This window comes from Dendrobates tinctorius, unplaced genomic scaffold (assembly GCF_039654945.1).
Source record: "Dendrobates tinctorius isolate UK_male_01 unplaced genomic scaffold, ASM3965494v1 ptg000312l, whole genome shotgun sequence".
Lineage (NCBI taxonomy): Eukaryota > Metazoa > Chordata > Amphibia > Anura > Dendrobatidae > Dendrobates > Dendrobates tinctorius.
The window spans coordinates 4947330-4967918 of record NW_027361979.1 but is presented as its reverse complement, the minus strand read 5'-3'; the positions used below and the strand labels follow the sequence as shown (position 1 = coordinate 4967918).

At 40.1% G+C, this 20589-nt stretch overlaps 1 protein-coding gene across 1 annotated transcript in view; it reads right to left on the bottom strand.

Annotated features, from left to right (window-relative positions):
• The window catches only part of SYT2 (synaptotagmin 2), a 224737-nt gene that overhangs the window by 6955 nt on the left and 197193 nt on the right, over positions 1-20589 (bottom strand). Inside the window, exon 9 of the mRNA XM_073561058.1 lies at positions 11532-11665. Coding sequence (XP_073417159.1) covers positions 11532-11665 — 134 coding nt within the window. The remainder of the gene's footprint in view (positions 1-11531; positions 11666-20589) is intronic.

The following is a 20589-nucleotide window of genomic DNA, read 5'->3' as shown; positions in this document are numbered from 1 at the left end:
CCCATTAATATTTGATATTTCAGAGTTATTTTTGGCAGAACCTCTAGTATTAATTCCGGTTTACAGTGCAGAATAAATAAATAATTTTATAGTTTGAGCTTTTAACACGGAAAGCATTTTACAATGGTTAAAAGGAGTATTTAGTCCATTTTTTTTATAATTTTTCACATTTCATTAAGCTATGTTTTACTTGTTTTTCATAAATATCCCAACTGATAGCCCAGGTGTCAGTCACTATGATGATGGCACAGGTAAAGATTCTGCAGCCATCCTAACACAATCATGTACAACCCCTGGCAAAAAATTATGGAACCACCGGCCTTGGAGGATGTTCATTCAGTTGTTTCATTTGGTAGAAAAAAAGCAGATCACAGACATTGCACAAAACTAAAGTAATTTCAAATGGCAACTTTCTGGCTTTAAGAAACACTAAAAGAAATCAAGAGCAAAAAATGTGGTAGTCAGTAATGGTTACTTTTTTAAACCAAGCATAGGTGAAAATTATGGAATCACTCAATTCTGAGGAAAAAAATATGGAATCATGAAAAACAAACCAACCAAAAAACACTCCAACACATCACTAGTATTTTGTTGCACCATCTCTGGCTTTTATAACAGCTTGCAGCCTCTGAGGCATGGACTTAATGAGTGTCAAACAGTACTCTTCATCAATCTGGCTCCAACTTTCTCTGATTGCTGTTGCCAGATCAGCTTTGCAGGTTGGAGCCTTGTCATGGACCATTTTCTTCAACTTCCACCAAAGATTTTCAATTGGATTGAGATCCGGACTATTTGCAGGCCATGACATTGAACTTATGTGTCTTTTTTTCAAGGAATGTTTTCACAGTTTTTGCTCTATGGCAGGATGCATTATCATCTTGAAAAATGATTTCATCATCCCCAAACATCCTTTCAATTGATGGGATAAGAAAAGTTTCCTAAATATCAACATTATCTTGTGCATTTATTGAAGATGTAATGACAGCCATCTTTCCAGTGCCGTTACCTGACATGCAGCCCCATATCATCAATAACTGTGGAAAGTTTCATGTTCTCCTTCAGGCAGTCATCTTTATAAATCTAATTGGAACGGCACCAAACAAAAGTTCCAGCATCATCACCTTGCCCAATGCATATTCACGATTCATCACTGAATATGACTTTCATCCAGTCATCCACACTCCACAATTGCTTTTCTTTAGCCCATTGTAACCTTGTTTTTTTCTGTTTAGGTGTTAATGATGTCTTTCGTTTAGCTTTTCTGTATGTAAATCCAATTTCCTTTATGTAGTTTCTTACAGTTCGGTCACAGACGTTGACTCCAGTTTCCTTCCATTCGTTCCTCATTTATTTGGTTGTGCATTTCCTGTTTTGGAAACATATTGCTTTAAGTTTCCGGTCTTGACGCTTTGATGTCTTCCTTGGTCTACCAGTATGTTTGCCTTTAACAACCTTCCCATGTTGTTTGTATTTGGTCCAGATTTTAGACAAAGCTGACTGTGAACAACCAACATCTTTTACAACATTGCGTGATGATTTACCCTCTTTTAAGAGTTTGATAATCCTCTCCTTTGTTTCAATTGACATCTCTCATGTTGGAGCCATGATTCATGTCAGTCCACTTGGTTTAACAGCTCTCCAAGGTGTGATCACTCCTTTTTAGATGCAGACTAACAAGCAGATCTAAGCATGAAAATATATTAAAAAAAACTAGCGCTGGAAAATGTACCTAAATTCAGTGCATGAAATCTGTAATCACACAGACATAGACAGTACCAGAGCAAAGCAAAGGGTGAATTACCTTTAGAAGTTATCAAGTGGCATAAAAACAGTAGTCCTGGAGAGAGCTCCTTGTAAGAGAAATGAATAAAAGGTCCTTTCTATTTGCTGTCAGTAATCGCTGGTGTCCCAGATAAACAAGAGCAGAAATCTCCATGAAGGACGCTGTCCCGGCCGGTGACTAGCGTCTACTTAAAGATTTCCAGCGGCAGTCTGTGTCTGTTACAGACGCCGCGTTACAAGGCAAGCCTGCAAGGTTCAGAGAAGCGGCAGGACCTTGTGTGACGTCACAGACACCTGATAGATCACGTGACAGGCAGTGGAGCGCTACGGAGCGCTCAGGGGCCAGAAAAAACTTGCTTTCCTATGCGCTTTGGAATTCTCGGATTCCTTCCTCAGGGATGGCCCCATCAAGCAAGGATGGCCCTTATATAACCTACAACACCATGTGACTACATTACACATTACAAGCAAATAGTTCAATCTCACTATTCAGGCCATTTGGGAGCAGAGAGTCTAATTTGAATATCCATTTACTCTCTTCCCTGGACATCTGATGAATAAAGTTACCTTTCCTCCAGCTTTTATTAACCACTTTGATGCCGGTGACTTTAGTGTCCTTTATACAGCCCCCATGATGTATAAGGTAGTGGTTGGAGAGGGAATGGTCTGTAAATTTCTTATCAATATTGCGCAGATGTTCCCCGATAATTTGGGAAATATGGTAGCCCCTTCCATCTCGAAACCTATGGCGGCATGTAAACCACATTTAAACAACATCCAAACGGTTTTTTCCCTGTAGGAAATGTGCGCCCGGCAGGAAACTGGGCATTAAAAAACAATTTTCAATTATGAATGGATCCACAGAAATTCCCATTAAGGACTTTATAACGTGCGACACGAAGGGGGTAATATACTGCATCACATGTCCCTGTGGTAAATTTTATATAGGTAGAACAATACGCCCGTTAAATGTCCGGATCGGGGAACATCTGCGCAATATTGGTAAGAAATTTACAGACCATCCCCTCTCCAACCACTACCTTATACATCATGGGGGCTGTATATAGGACACTAAAGTCACCGGCATCAAAGTAGTTAATAAAAGCTGGAGGAAGGGTAACTTTATTCATCAGATGTCCAGGGAAGAGAGTAAATGGATATTTGAATTAGACTCTCTGATCCCAAATGGCCTGAATAGTGAGATTGAACTATTTGCTTTTAATGTGTAATGTAGTCACATGGTGTTGTAAGTTATATAAGGGCCATCCTTGCTTGCTGGGGCCATCCCTGAGGAAGGAATCCGAGAATTCCGAAACGCGTAGGAAAGCAAGTTTTTTCTGGCCCCTGAGCGCTCCGTTGCGCTCCACTGCCTGTCACGTGATCTATCACGTGTCTGTGACGTCACGTAAGGTCCTGCCGCTTCTCTGAACCTTGCAGGCTTGCCTCGTGACGCGGCGTCTGTAACAGACACAGACAGCCGCGATGCCGAGGATTATTTACAAAATCGTGTGTATCACTGGCGGGACAACCAACACTATACCAGACGTCGCACGTCACAAAGCTCTTCTGGCTCTGGGGACAGCCGACCAGGTACTTCTTCCACATCTACTGTCCATTCTGCATCTTTTTTAGGCCGTGGTCGCTCAAGAGGAAGACGCGCCAGGGGGGGGCAATGCCGCCAGGGACTCCAGAGGCCAGATCTCGACGCGATCACAGGTACAACCCCCACACCCCTTGGTAATCAATATTTCTTCTAAGAATTTGTCAGCAAATCAGGTCTCTGTTTTTACAAAAGGGTTTGTCGTTCTGCCCCACTTACAAATTCAATTCATTTGAACTTAGTATGGATTTACAACGTTTTTTTTGTAATCTACGGCTACGTGCCCATTTTTCGAAAAAACCTTTGGAGCATATCACTCCATCACAAACTACGCAAACACTCCTCCAGTTCCAAGAGCTGAACCTCAAGGTACCTAGTACCTTTATGCCACCTAAAGACAACCCACCCATCGAGACATTTGTTTCTTTGGTCGAACGAGACATATCCCAGACAATACGCAACATCGATACAGGCAAATTCCATTTTCAGGCAAATTTGTCTCAAGCTGAGAAACTTTCCCTTGAGCAACTATCCTCAGATAAATCCCTTGTCATAAAACCAGCTGACAAGGGGAGCGCCACAGTAGTAATGGACAGGTCAGACTATTTAGAGGAGGTCCTTAGACAGCTCAGCGACACGGATGTTTATAAGGTAATTCCTTATAATCCCGTCCACAATTTGGCAATCAAAATCAAATCTGTCCTTGATGTCCATTTCCAAGCGGGCACAATAGACAAAAAATTAAGGGATTATCTCATCAAAACCGACCCCACCACGCCCGTCTTTTATATTTTACCAAAAATACACAAAAGACTTCACAAACCTCCAGGTAGACCAATTGTATCACTCACGGATTCCATCTTATCACCGCTATCTATCGTATTAGAGAGGATCCTCACACCAATAGTAAAAAAAAACAAGTCATTTCTTTTAGACACTGGTGAATTCATCCAAATGATACAATCATTAGATCATATATCTACTCTATTGGTAACTTGGGATGTACAAAGTCTGTATACATCTATTACCCATGAAAAGGGTATGGCGGCCACTGACAGACTTCTACAGCAAGCAGGCATAGATTACCAAGTTAGACACTTTTGTGCAGACCTTTTGGAACTAGTCCTTAAGGAAAATTATTTCCTTTTCGAGGATACTTGGTACATTCAACAACAGGGCACAGCGATGGGGGCGAACGTAGCGCCCCCTTTTGCTGTAGCCTATATGGCGGTTTTCGAGGACAATTTTGTCTATAATCACCCTCTCTTTGGTCAGCATGCCTTGACGTGGCGGAGATTTATAGACGATATTTTTTGCTTCTGGAATGGTCCCTTTGAAACTTTGATTCAGTTCAATGAACACATAAATGGCATCTGGCCGGAGCTAAAGTTTACCCTGCAGTATAATTCGGCACAAATCAATTTCCTGGACACCCTGATCTGCAAGGATACACGGGGATCTTTGAGCATAGACCTCTTCACCAAACCAACCGACAGAAATAGTTTACTACATTTCAACAGCTGCCATCCACCGGTAATTAAAAACTCAATTCCAAAATCACAGTTCAGCAGAGTTGATAGAATTGTCTCAGATACTACCACTAGAAATTTGAGAAAATCTGAGATGGAGACCAAGTTCATGGATAGGGGTTACCCAATGACAGTCCTAACAAAAGCGAAAAATAACACTAGTTCAATTAGGAGGAATGATACCACAAAACGCATACCTTTTGTTAGTACATTCCACCCCTTTTCACAACTGGCACAGTCTGTTATCAGACGGCACTGGAACTTGTTAACTCGCAGTTATCCCAACATCCCTGAATTTCAGGTCCCCTATCTTCCTTGTTATCGCCGCCCCGGAAACATTAGAGACAAACTTGTCAGAGCAGATCTAGGGTCCAGAATTGTAGTCCCTAAACAAACATTTCTCCGCACACCCCGATTAGGCACTTTTCCCTGCCTCAGTTGCCTCCAGTGCAGCAATGTTCAAAAGGGCTCAAAACTCTTTCACCCTCAATCAGGTAAAGGGATACCAATCAATGGCTTCTATACCTGTGAATCATCATACGTGATATATGTCATCAAATGCCCTTGCGGCCTGGCATATGTGGGAGAGACAACACAACCTGTCAGAGATCGGATTTCGCAGCACAAATCTAATATCAGGACCAAGAAAACTCATCTCCCCCTTCCTTTCCATTTCCATGACAAGAACCATAATATCTCACAATTGAGGTTCCGGGTAGTAGGCGAGGCATTAATAGGGTAAAATTACTGAAGAAAAGAGAGGCCTATTGGATTTTTACATTACAAACTCTGGAACCCAGAGGCCTCAACAGGGACTATGATGTTGCCGCCTTTTTATGATTACATAACAGTGTAATCGAGGTTTTCATATTGCATGTTTAACCGGCTATTTTGACTATTGGCTGCGTAGTATCAGAATTGTCTGTGTATATTTTGACAAATTTCAGGATTGTCACTAACTCTTCTATTTTCCGTTTTTCTAGAATTGTTAGAACCACCTTATCACCATATACTGGGCACGTCCGGCTATTCGATGGTAACCTATCACCTACCTACCACACTACTCCTATTAATTATCTAACTTCGTAGTGATTTTCTTCTTTTTTTTTTTTCAGTTGTAGCTCACATAGCCTCCCCACCAATACATTCAGTCCATTGTACCTGATTATTATCCATTTCAACCTATTTCATTCTTTTATTCGCAGCATTCACACCCATACCCTTACACAGATAGATATCCTCTGCCCCCACATTCATCACAATAGCTAGACTACATATACTCCTGGCTCAGCAACACATTAACATAACATTCCTAAGGAGGTTTATTCCCCTTTTCATAGTGACATGAATTTCCATTGCACTGCCTTCTATCTGTCTCCTGGTCACAGGACATGCTCCCCTGCTCTCTCACAATGCTGGACACTGATGTCCACAGAGTTTGCTTCACCTCCTTTCAACCCCCGGTCACATGACCGCTGGTTTATACAGCATTCCCATGGAGACATTCCTCTCACTCCTTCCACAGAGGGATGACGTTTAGGCCATAAGCGCCGCCCTCTACCCGCCCCCTGTTACATCATGGGCTCCCCCCTCCTTCTTTCTCCTCTTACTTGGACATAGCTGTCTATCACACAGGCGCCGCCCCATAGTTAACATCCTGATCATGTGACCGCCCTCCTGGGGCCGTGATAGGCTATCATTCTCCACTTATACCCGGATATACTTCCCTGCAATACAGCGTCTCTCATACCTGCAGCACAAGCGTCCAGCCACAGACTAAGGTAATATTTTTAAGAGATCCAGCTCATGTCTTGCTGGTTCTCTACTTTATCACATTGACAGCATTTTCTCATTTTTGCAGCGCTATTCCTCTGCACCCTCAGTGCTTCTCCTGAACAGCGCGTTCACTCTCCCTGTGACACACTTGCCTCCCTGGGCAGGACAGACCATTTGGAGAATCACAGGTGACTCTAGCTCTCCCAGACAACATTAGGGCACTACTATTGTACCAACTAGTGCCTTTTTGCTTATGTTTTCTTCTCTTTCAATTTTAGCACCCAGTTGTGGACATTCATGCCTGTCACAAACAATACAGGATAGTTTCCTGAATATATTACAGGTGATTTTACACTTCTTAATACAGTGTTCACCTCACATTCTTTGTCCTCAGGGCTACTCATACTTTCTACATGTTTCAATTGCAGTACAAATTTCTGGACACCCACAGCAATTATTGGATCTACCGGTCCCTGTATAACCCAAGGTGTCAAACCCGTGGGTCTGGTGATTTCCTACATGAATGGGTAATTCAGTTCACATTGCGTGCATATCCTCAGCCTATCTCAGTACACACATTTATACTCTTTTTTTTTTTTTTTTATCATCCTCAGTGTCCTTTCATCCTCAGTAGCTGCTGCTTCCCAGACGTCTGTTTCTCCACATTATTAATGAATATATCCAGGTATTAATTGACTGTTTTGGATTTTTTTCTCCTTCCTCATTCACATAACATCGCCCAATATGTTTATGTTTATGTGCCATAGTCACTCACCGTCTTGTTCTTTCTCTTTTTTCCAGTACTGAATAGTGCCTACTTATGACAGCGGTTCTTTAATAATAATATATGGAATTTTCCATTACAGTTCCTCTCAGGTACCTGTCTTGGCACTCATTCCAGTCGGCTATTACTTTTCATGTGGTATTGCACATCCAGTAGCACCAGCTGACCACGAATCTCACTGTATCCTTCATTTACCAGTGTCACACTTGTTGTTTGTTTTCAACCTCCTAGGGCACGTCTTTTACATATGTTCCTTACATACCATCACAGCACGGACTCTCTATCACTGCCCATGGAACCTGTGGAGTTTCACTAAGCTCACTTGAACCTTGTCTCAGGATTCGCTATTTCAGTATTTATCTAGTCATCGACCTTTTGTCTAAACTTTACATGATGTTCATACGGTCATTATCAGCATCCTGTTGCTCAGATATTTGTTATATACTTATTTGTTCACTAACCATACTGTCTTGTCTTCTTGTAAACTCATTCTAGTTAAAACCAACTGTGAAAAAATTCTGTTTCTGATGAAGGTCAATTGTATGACCGAAAACGTTTAAAGAAGTAAAAGAAGTATATTTAACTGGATGCCTTTTACAATAAAGGAACTGTCAAATCAATTTTTCTTTTGAGTGCCAAGTTTTTGTACTACAGACACAGACAGCCGCTGGAAATTTTTAAGTAGACGCTAGTCACCGGCCGGGACAGCGTCCTTCATGGAGATTCTGCTCTTGCTTATCTGGGACACCAGCGATTACTGACAGCAAATAGAAAGGACCTTTTATTCATTTCGCTTACAAGGAACTCTCTCCAGGACTACTGTTTTTATTCCACTTGAGAACTTCTAAATGTAATTCACCCCTTGCTTTGCTCTGGTACTGTCTATGTCTGTGTGATTACAGATTTCATGCACTGAATTTAGGTACATTCTCCAGCGCAAGTTTTTTTATACATTTTCATGCTTATTTCCCTTTTGGACAAACTGAGTGGTTTTTGTCCTATTACTTGCTGCTCTGTACCAATTTTGTGCGCTTAGCGCCGTTGGCTTTGTATAAATTTTAACAAGCAGATCTAATTTGATGCAGGTTTTAGTTTTCGGAATGAAAATTTACAGGGTGATTCCATAAGTTTTTCCTCAGAATTGAGTGATTCCATAATTTTTCCCCTGTGCTTGGTTTAAAAAAGTAACCATTACTGACTACCACATTTTTTGTTCTTGGTTTCTTTTAGTGTTTCTTAAAGCCAGAAAGTTGTCATTTGAAATGACTTTAGTTTTGTGCCATGTCTGTGATCTGCTTTTTTTCTATAAAATTAAAAAACTGAATGAACAACCTCCAAGGCCGGTGATTCCACAATTTTTGCCAGGGGTTGAACATGTATATTATAATTCCTTAAAAAGAACCTTTCACTAATTATGGAACAATTTTTCCTTTTCTTATGTGCTCCTACGTTGGTGCAAATTTTCCCTTTATCCAACAGGGGGTACACCACAGAACTTATGTTGGATTTTGCGTTTTCCTCTCTGGCCTATCAAAACTCTGAAGTTCTGTGGTATACGCCTAATTGGCTGAAGGGAAAATTACTACTATTTCTACTATTTTGCTCTTTGGAGGTACGGTTTATTAATATAAATCTCACGTATTAACTCTGTAGATGTGCTTGTAAGATAATTTTTCTTTATTTTGATTTGCCATCAACTCTTTACAACTGTTCTCTAGAATAGAGTTGCTTCTCACAAAATTAGAATATCATCAAAAAGTTCATTTATTTCAGTTCTTCAATACAAAAATTGAAACTCATATATTATATAGAGCCATTACAGAGCGATCTATTTCAAGTGTTTATTTCTGTTAATGTTGATGATTATGGCTTACAGCCAATGAAAACCCAGAAGTCATTATCTCAGTAAATTAGAATAGTTAACAAAACCAACTGCAAAGGCTTCCTAAGCATTAGTCTGTTAGGCTCCACAATCATGGGGAAGACTGCTGACTTGACAGATGTCCAGAAAGCAGTCATTGACACACTCCACAAGGAGAAAAAGAAATGAACTGTTGCTCAATGGTCGAAGGTGTTGTTTTTAGATGAAAGTAAATTTTGCATTTCATTTGGAAATCAAGGTCCCAGGGTCTGGAGGAAGAGTGGAGAGGCACACAATCCAAGCTCCAAGCTGCTTGAGATCTAGTGTGAAGTTTCCACAATCAGTGATGGTTTGGGGAGCTATATCATCTGCTGATGTAGGTCCACTGTGTTTTATCAGACCAAAGTCAGCACAGTCATCTACCAGTAAATTTTAGAGCACTTCATGCTTCTGTCTGCTGGCAAGCTTTTTGGAGATGGAAATTTCATTCTCCAGCAGGACCTGGCACATGTCCACACTGCCAAAACTACCAATACCTGGTTTAAAAACAACAGTATCACTGGGCTTGATTGGCCAGCAAACTCGCCTGACCTTAACCTCATAGAGAATCTATTGTCAGGAGGAAGATGAGAGACACCAGACCCAACAATGCAGATGAGTTGAAGGCTGCTATCAAAGCAACCTGGGCTTCCATAACACCTGAGCAGTGACACAGGCTAATCGCCTCCAAGCCACGCCAAATTGATGCAGTAATTGATGCAAATTGATGATTTCAGTAGGCCAACATTTCGGATTTTAAAATCATTTTTCAAACCGATGTTATAAAGTATTCTAATTTACTGAGATAATGACTTTTGGGTTTTCATTGGCTGTAAGTCATAATCATAAACATTAACAGAAATAAACACGAAATAGATCACTCTGTTTGTAATGACTCTATATAATATATGAGTTTCACTATTTGTATTGAAGAACTGAAATAAATTAACTTTTTGGTGATATTCTAATTGAGTGAAAAGCACCTGTATGTGTGATATCTTGCTGACATGATATGGTCATGTTTGTGTGCTACAAGGAAAGTTTGTAACTTAGTTTCTATGATGTATTATCCTTCGGGATTTTCTAATTTAATTTATCACTTGTAGATGTCTAGTCTTGATTCCGCTCTTAAAATGAAAACTGGTAAAAAAGACACCATCTGGCATGTCTCCCATGTGTTCAGTAACCACAAGCATTTGTCTCCGGCAAAGGATCAGACAGTCAAGAAAATACAAGATTGATGCTGAGAATTCTCGAAATCTTATTTGGTCAATCCAGACAGAGGAACAAGAAATTGTCGAGAGGGATAAACATCACTGCAACATAATCAGAAGAAGTCCCAGCTACCTCAAATGAGTGGGGAAATGAGAAGAGAAGGGGATATGTGGGGCAGCTGTGAAAAAAAATTGGAAAGTTTTGTTTTTATAAATGTATGCTGTCAGGTCTGTCATGTACGTCTGTTACATGAAAAATAACTGTGAGCAAAAACAGAATAAAAAACTGAATGAGAGTGGCATTAGCCAAAAGTAGCATTGTTGTCGCTTTCCTTTTTATGTCTCCTCATGTGATGACCACAATAAAGTGATGCCTTTGCTGACAATTTTGTACTGCTTTATCACAAGTGGAGTACCACTTTATCTGGCAATCCGCTAGCTATGTTTGCCTGAATTAATTCCTGGTGGGTATGTTAGCAGTGCCAGTATTTCTGCCTTTTACTTTTTATGACATGAAAAATAATAGAGAATGCCACAATATTTTTTACTGCTATATTTGGTAGAAAAAAACTCTTTGGTGGCAATTCATCAAAATGTTTTCACCTGAAAAATGGAGTAAAAAAAGTTGCACATGATTGTAGCAATTTTTTAGTTTCTAGGGTGTAACCTAGAGGCACCTAGATGAATAGTAAAGACCCCATGCACCATAAGAGCCCTTTTGTGGTGTCATACCAAACAAAGCTGTGTGAACGAGGCATTAGGCTAAGGTAAGACCTGGTGGAATAATCTAAAAAATCTGCACTTAAAAAAAAAAAAAATCTCGTAGATGGATGGAAAAGATGAGGGCATTACCATCATTTCCATGTTACCAATATTGTATACATACATTAAAATACACCCTGACAACCTTTATTATACTTATTTATAAAAAAAAATGTTAGTATACCTTCATTTGTTCAAATGGAATCTCAAAACTGAAGGATTCGTTGAAGTACGGATTCAGTGTCTTCTTTTTCACTGTAGTTTTCTTCTTTTTGAGTCGCTTCCCATTTTGCATGAGGTGAATTTTAACATATGGATCTAAAATTGAATTAGAAAAACAAAGTGTATTTTTTAAAGATATTTTTAACATATTAGACCTTCTGCTGAGCTATGGGTATACAGTATACATTATAGTTCAATATTCCTCCCCCTCTGTCAGGTGTTAAAAATACAAGAGCAGTTTTTCTTACTGGCCATTCTCATTCTATAGTAGTCTTGCTAGTGGTTTCCTGTGTTTGATTTCGTTCTGAATCTGCAGTATCTCTGTTGTGAAAGCGTGCAGATAATTTTCCTATTGCTTGCTTATTAGTTTTTCACCAATTTCATTTACCATGACCTCAGGGTACGGTGTTCTGTTAGGCCCAGCTCCAAGTAGGGTATAACAGGCAGAGTCCGTGAGAAACTGACATGTCTCATGCATTGCAGTACACAAGTACTGTAATGCATGAGACCAGCTATCAAAGGAAAAAAATATTACTATCCCGCAGTGGGACTCAGTTAAAAAATAAAAAACAATTGAATTATTTAAGTAAAAAAATTATAAACACACACAAAAAGTTCACGAAAATCTCTAAAATCAGTTTTATCACTAAAAGCGCAGTGTTTGCATTAAAACAAAAATAAACAAAATACGAAACATATAATTGGTATTACTGTATCTAGAAAACTATAAAACGGCTCCACTAATTATTCCACATAGCAAATATAGTAAATAAATTAACAAAAAACATGCCAAAATGTTGCTTTTTCATCATACTGACGCACAAAAACTAGAATAAAAAGCAATCAAAAAGTTATATGTAAGAAAAAATTATATGTAAATAAAAACGCCAAATCATGCTGCAAAAAAACAATCCTTAACCCCTTTCCGACATTTGTGGTACGTCATGATCAGGAAGGACTTCACAAACGATGCAGTATAAGAATGTCATAGCGTACGCCCTCGCACAGGGGGCCGTGCACTGGCGATCGCTGCAGGGTGTCAGCTGATACTGACTGCTGACATCTGGCTCTCAGTGCCAGGAGCGGTACCACCGCTCCTAGCATTTTAACCCCCTAAATGCTGCGATCTGTCAGATTGCAGAAATAAGAGAACAGGCAGAGGGAAGAAAGGCTCTCTGCCCTTGGATCGGAGACCCCGCAATGTCATTGCAGGGTCCTGATTATTGCCATGGTGACCTAATCTCGTCATGACAACATCTGGGTCACCAGGCGCTAGCAAGTTAGTTAGATTATGTGCAGTGCATGATCTAACTAATTTGTGTCTGCGGGGCTGACAGGCTATAAGGTATAAGAATACTCCTGCTTTGCTATACCTTATAAGAGCTATCAGAAAAGAATAATAAAAAATGTACAGTTGAACCTAGACGTTTACATACACTATTCACTGTATAAAAAGGCACATATGTATGTTTTTCTCAATATCTGACATGAAATCAGAATAAAGCTTTCCCATTTAGGTCAATTAGAATTACCATAATTATTAATATTTGCCAAATGACAGAATAATAAGACAGAGAATGTTTTAAGGTATTTTTATTACTGCAAAGTCAAAAGCAGAGGCGTATCTGGGGGGCAGCCAAGGCATGTGCCCCGAGCTCAGCCGGCAGGGGGCGCAGTCGGGCCGCCTAATGCGGCGGACTGCAGTGTCTCCCCTGGCGGCCGCATTCTGTCGCCCCCGGACTGGAAGTCAGCCGTTCTCTGTGTCGGCTGTCAAGCTGACAGCCGGCACAGAGAAGCTACAGTGTGCCAGCTTCCAGGGAACAATTGTACTCGAGTCTTAGATGCAAGTACAATTGAAGCTATGACCGCCGGTTCAGAGCAATGCCAGCAGTGTGATCATCTGAAGACACCAAATATTACATGCAAGGGGGATTTAATGTGTGGGGGGAATTTGGAGTGGGGATGGGGGGATTTAATGTGTGTGGGGAGATTTGGAGTGGGGATGGGGAGATTTAATGTGCATTCTGGGATTTGGAATATTGATGGGGGGTTTAATGTGTGTGGGAAGACTTGGAGTGAGGATGAGGGATTTAATGTGTGTGGGGAGATTTAGAGTGGGGATGTGAGATTTAATGTTTGTGGGGAGATTTTGAGTGGGAATGGGGGATTTAATGTGTGGTGGGGATTTGGAGTGGGGATGGGAAGATTTAATGTGTGGGGGGTTGGAATGGGGATGGGGAGATTTAATGTGTGGGGGGATTTGGAGTGGGGATGGGGGATTTCATGTGTGTGGGGAGATTTGGAGTGGACATTGAGGATTTAATGTGTGGTGAGATTTGGAGTGGGGATTTAATGTGTGTGGAGATGTGGAGTGGGGATAGGGGATTTAATGTGTGTGGGAAGATTTGGAGTGGAGGTGGGGGGATTTAATGTGTGGGGGAGATTTGGAGTGGGGATGCAGGGATTTAATGTGTGGGAGGAGAGTTGGAGGGATGTTGGGAGGATTTAATGTGTGGGGGGAGGTTTGGACTGGGGATGGAGGATTTAATGTGTGGGGGGATTTGAGAACACAAAATGAAGAGCAAAGGGGGAGATGCAGGGCATGTATGAGGAAACAGTATGAGGGGCATGTATGAAGAAACAGTATGGGGAATGGGGGCATGGACAAGGAAACAGTATGGAGGAATGGGGAGCATGTATGAGGAAACAGTAAGGGAGATGGGTGTAGACAGTATGGTGAGTTTGGGGATGGGTGCAGGCAGTATGGGGAGCGAATGGGGAATGTATGCGGACACAGTATGAGTAGTGATGGAAAAATGTATATGGACACAGTATGGGTAGTGAGGGTGATGGGATGTTTGCAGACACAGTATTTGGAGTCAGGGGTATGTGTGAGCAGTCAGTATAGAGAGTGAGGGGGAAAATATTTGAGGAGACAGTATGGTGAACAGGGGGGATGTGAGAAGAGACAGTATGAGGATGGAGGGGAATAGTGTGAGGAGACAGTATGGGGGAGAAAAGTGAGTGGGCACAAAATAGAGACTGAGTAGTGGAGGCATAGCATGGGGGACAGTGTAAGGGTACAGCAAGAAGGGGACAGTATACCAAGGAGGGGAAGTGTGATGAGAGGGTACAGTATAGAAACAGGACCCTATAGGGAGGACACAATGTGAGAGGACAGTGTGAAAAGGGGTCCCAGTCTGGAAAGGAGAGGTCAGTGTGAAGAGCATGTACCATAAGAGGGACAGCGTGGGGTCATATTTTGTGCAGGCAATATAGTGAAGGGCAATTATTTATTCAGGGGCTCAGTGTACTGCAGATATTTTTATTTAGGAGCATTATAATGACACTTCTATCTTTAAGGGCATCGTGTGGAGATTTGCTGCAGAAGACCGGAGAAGATGGAAGTCTGCAGAGATGGCTGTGGATGAGAAACTCATCATGGGGTCTGGACTAGATGAAGAAAAGGAGAATGACTCCAGAGATGACATCATCTATAAGGTACCTGGATGTAAATATTTGTGATATTGACTAATTCTCATGTTTTCATTTATGTTAGGAGCATTAAAGGGGTTGTCCAGGTATGTGATGAGTCTGCAGTCATTCTATGTGACTGCAGACTTCTGAATTCTCAAAGTGCTCAATGCACGCTGTTAGGATTCTCTTGTGCCGGTGATTTACATACATGTGGTCACGTGCTGACTAGACATGTGTGGCCTCACTCAATGAAAGTGAACTAATCGAGGTCAATAACCTCTAGTTGGAATGTGGCCAGAAGTACAAATCACCGCGCACTCTTGCCACCGGCAAGGGAGAACCCTAAAAAGTGTGCAGTGCATTCATTGTGAGAATTAAGAAGCCTGCGATGTCAGGATTCAGCTCTGCAGGTTCCATTAGTCATCACATGGACACTATGCGACTTTCATACTTATGGTCCTGTGACAACGAGCTTCTCTTCCTGCTTCTCTAAGTTATTCACTGAACATTGAAAGCAATAGGGAGAGCTCTTCAGTACATGAATAAGTGTGCAAATTGCATATATGCTTGGGGGGAGGCAAACTAAATTCTTGCCCCGGGTGCCAGAAAACCTAGATACACCTCTGACCAAAAGTTTACATACATTTCATTAGTATTTGGTACCATTGCCATTAAAATGAATGACTTCTGTCAAACGTTTGGGATATCCTTCCAAAAGCTTCTCACAATAGTTGGTTCGAATTTGGACCCATTCCTCCTGACAAGTGTATGTAAACTTTTGACTTGGCAGTAAGTAATAAAAATGCCTTAAACATTCTCTCTCTCATTATTCTGGCATTTGGCAAATATATAATTATGGTAATCTTAATTTACCTAAAACAGGAAAGGTTTATTCTGATTTCATGTCAGATATTGAGAAAAACATGCATATGTGTCTTTTTATATAGGGTATGTAAACCTTTAGTATAAATAAATTTTGTTGGAAAACTTCTTTTTTTGAAGTTTTGAACAAATCGATGGTCAACTTTTAGCCTTTATAACTTCCTAATAGAAAAAAATTGTTTTTCAAATATTGTGCTGAGGTAAAGTAGACATGTGGGAAATGTTATTTCTTAACTATTTTGTGATTTGGCCAAATTTCCATTTTTTCATAAATAAACGCAAGTCATATTGAAGAAATTTTACCACCATGATGAAGTACACTAAGTCACGAGAGAACCATCTCAGAATAAGTGGGATCTCTTGAAGCGTTCCAGAGTTATTACCACATTAATTGACACTGAACAGAATTGTAAAACTTGGTCCGGTCATGAAGGTGAAAACAGAAGGTGTTAATATGGCTCATTCAGCAAAATAAAAAAGTAACAGCTTTCAGAATATAGCGATACAAAAACAAATTAATTTTTGTTAAATATTGTTTTTAGTGACTAAAAGTAGCAAATCATGAAAAAAAGATATACATTTGGTATCATTAAAATCGTGAATCAAGAAAAAGAAATGTCAGCTCACCAGTAACCACCGCAGAACCTCGGAACTCCGTAAAGACAGACATCAGGATCAACCATAAGAAAAGAAGCTTTTCAGTTCCAGCTGCGTAAAAACTTGTAGTCTTCTTCATTAAATCACATTAAAATAGACATATAGTACATGCTCTCCATGAGAAATTGCCTGAACCACAGTTACAGACTGCGTTTTGATCAATGTGATCTTTGTCAAAGCCAAGTACAAGGCTTGGACAAAGATCACATTGATCGAAACGCGTTGCCTCTACCTGTTGGTCAGGCAATTTCTCATGGAGAGTGTGTACTATATGTCTATTTTAATGTGATTTAATAAAGAAGACTACAAGTTTTTACGCAGCTGGAACTGAAAAGCTTCTTTTCTTAAGATCATTAAAATCGTACAGACCAGAGAACAAATCAGTCTTACCACTATTAATGCATGGTGAACTGCGCAAAAATAAAAGATAAAAACAATAACTGTATTGCTGTTTTATGTTCATTCTATATCTGAAAAAATCTGAATAAAAAAGCGATCAAAAACTCTTATACCGTATATCCCAAAATGGTGTTAAAAAATCTTCAACTCGTTGTGGAAAAAATAAGCCCTCACATAGCTCTGTTCACAAAAAAAAAATACAAAAGTGATAGCTCTCAGAATATGGCAACGAAAAAACAATTTTAAATAAACAGGCATTTTTAGCATATGATATTAGTAAAACATTAAAACAAAAGCATACATTTGTATCGCTGTAATTGCAATGATTTTAGGAATAAAGACGTCTTATTACTTATCACACAGTGAACCCAGAAAAATAAAAATATGGACTATTCTTGTACTGTTATTTGTTCATTCTACCTCCCAAAAATCAGAACAAGGCATGGTTTACATTTATCCTGTGCTCTCTGCTGAGCGCTAATGTTGGGGTTTCCATGAAAATCCCCAAAACTGCAATTTAGGCAAAACCCCCAATGGAACTACTCAGTATAATGAGGCAGGTGGAGTCACTCTGGAGTCCATCTGATCTCTGTTTTGCTGGTGTCTCATCTTTTAAGCACGCAAGTGTGGTTGACAACAGTTCTGTGCTCGCCTCAAAAGATGGCTACCACAGGAACAGATGCCAAACAGAGTGCAAAGTGGCTCCATCTCCCTCACTATAGTGAGTGGTTCCGTAGGGGGTCTCATGTGAATTACATTTTTGTGGAATTAACCGAGAAACTTTGATGTGCGTGAGCAACATAGAACGCAAGAATGTGATTCCACTCCTATACTGGAAGTGATCATTAAGAGATTATGAACCCCAAAATGTTAGCAATAAAACCTCTAACTTATCCTGTCAAAACCAGCCCCCACATTACTAGGACAACAAAGGCTCTGGACATGTTCCATGGCTCCCATCCCCTCAAATATAAAATATAGTGATAGCTGCGCTCCAAAATCCAAATGCGTCCTCCATCTGAGCCCCGCTGTGCCTAAACCGCAGTAAGCAGCAACATGTTTGGCATTATTGTGGGGAGCGAGCACAAACCAATTTACCGGGCATGTGTCTCCAGAAGCACAAACTGGGCACAAAGTAAGGGGGTGCTAAAATATATGGGGGTGCTACAATATATGGGGGCACTACAATAAATGGGGGCACAAAGTATGGGCACTAAACTGGCAGATTTGCAGTTCACCAGAATAAAGCATAGCATGGATGTTAGAAAGTAAAAACACCCGTGAATTCATTGCAATTTCTACAATGAGATCACTTTTGGGGTTTATCTGCTGTTCTGGCACCTTAGGGGCTCTGAAATGGTACAAAAAAGGTCAAAGATCCATCTTCCATTACTAGGGCTAAAAATGCTACAGCGTTCGAAAATATCATAAAACATTCTCTCTCTCATTATTCTGGCATTTGGCAAATAAAAATTATGGTAATCCTAATTGACCTAAAACAAGAAAAGTTTATTCTGATTTCATGTCAGATATCGAAAAAACATGCCTATGTGTCTTTTTATATAGTGTATGTAAACTTCTAGTTTCAACTGTAGGTTATTGCCACATTCAGTAAAAATGCATAACAAACTGTCCTGTCCATTTTCTCCTATTACCCCTTGTGTGAATTAAAACTTTGAGGCTACAGTAAAATTTTAGTGGAAAAACGCTAAGTTTTTCATTTCGAGGCCAAGACATATAAAGTTCTGTGATTTCCTTAAATGCTCAAAACACCAATAGATGAATTCCTTATGTGGTTTAGTTTGCAAAACTTGTTGGTGTTTCTGCTTTTTGTTACCTCAAGAGCTCTGCAAATCTAACATGGTATCCAAATTTACATTGTGAATCACCTGTAGGTTAAAAATGTTCAATAATCCCCTAGATGAATTTCTTCAGTGGTCTCGTTTCAAAAATTGGATCACTTGTAAGTGTATTTGCTCTTTTAGTATGTCAGGTGGTCTGTAAATGTGACATGGCATTCACAATCTATTACACCCAATTTTAAGCTTCAAAAACCGCATAGTGCGCTTTCCTTTTTGAGCAATGCCATGTGATCAAACATCAGTTTTTGATCACATACAGTATGTGGTATAATTGCATTTGGGAGAATTGTGTAACAAATTATGAAGTCCATTTTCTCCTATTTTCCATTGGAAAATTACAAATTTGAGGCTAAAACAGCACTGAATCACCTATGGGTTTAAAATACTCAACACACCCCTAAATGAGTTCCTGATGGGTCTAGTTTCCAAAATGGGTCCACTTGTGGGGGTTTCTGCTGTTTTGGGGTTTTGCAAATAAGACATGGTGTTTGCAATCTATTCCAACCAAATTTACAAGTACCAAATGTCACTTCTTCCCTTTTGATCCCTGCTGTGCGCCCAAACAGAAGTTTTTGACGACAAATGGAATATGGCCACTTTTTGGAGAAATTGAGTAAGAAAGTATGGGGTCCATTTTCTCCTATTAACCCTTGTAAAAATTACAAAAAATTATAAACTTGGGGTTAAAATAACATTTTATTGTATAAAATTGTATAATTGTATTGTATAATTCTGTGAAGCTTCTGTGAAGGTTCAAAATGCTCAGCACACCCTTAGTTTAATTCATTGAGGGGTTTAGTTTCCAAAATTGGGTCACTTGGGATTTTATCTGTTTTCATACCTCTGGGATTCTGCAAATGAGACATGGTATCTGCAATCTTTTCCAGCAAAATTTACTCTCCAAATACCAGATAGTACGGTACCTTCTTCCCTTCTGAGCCCTGTCATGCGCCCAAACAGCAGTTTTTGACAACATATAAGATAATACCATGTTCAGGAGCCTAATACATTTTAGGGTCAATTTTCTCCTATTATCCCTTATGAAAATTAAAAATTTCAATATTTTAGTGAAAAAAAAAATAATTTTTCATGCTTCAACCCACTTTTCCTTAGTATCTGTGAAGCACAAGAAGGGTTTTTAAAATGGTACCACTATATATAGGTCCCTTCTCAAAGTCCCTTCATAGCTCAATGGGTCTGTAAAATTTGGATTTGTAAATTTGCTAACTGATTCACATGACAAAGTCCATCGGCCTGATGAGTAATTTCTGGCTGCTGGACAGGATTTATGAGAGCCACCTCTTATCTGCAGACACCAGCTAATGAAAAAAAGAACCTCAGATGCCAACAGGTAAGTATAGATTCTGATGGCTCCTGTCCAACGGATTATTGACCTTACTGCTGGACCTAGTCGTGCAAATTAATTCAAACCAACTCTACCCAGCACTACCAATAGTACTGTGTGTTACAGTATCCTGTCATTGTTTGACTGCCAATTTGGCTATCAGTCCCCTCCTCTAGTGAAAGCTGATTGGATATAGCGTATGGCAGACCTAGACATCCTTGTCAAGCGTCCAGTTGCCATATGGGGAGTGCTGGTGGGTTGACAAATGGAACGCTTTCCGAGTATCAAACCTGTCATATGCCGCTGTCACTACAGCAGGAGGCAAGCTTTGTACAGTATATCAGTTGCGCCCCTACAGTTGATCATATCGGTACAGAAAGTAAACCACACAATCGGCA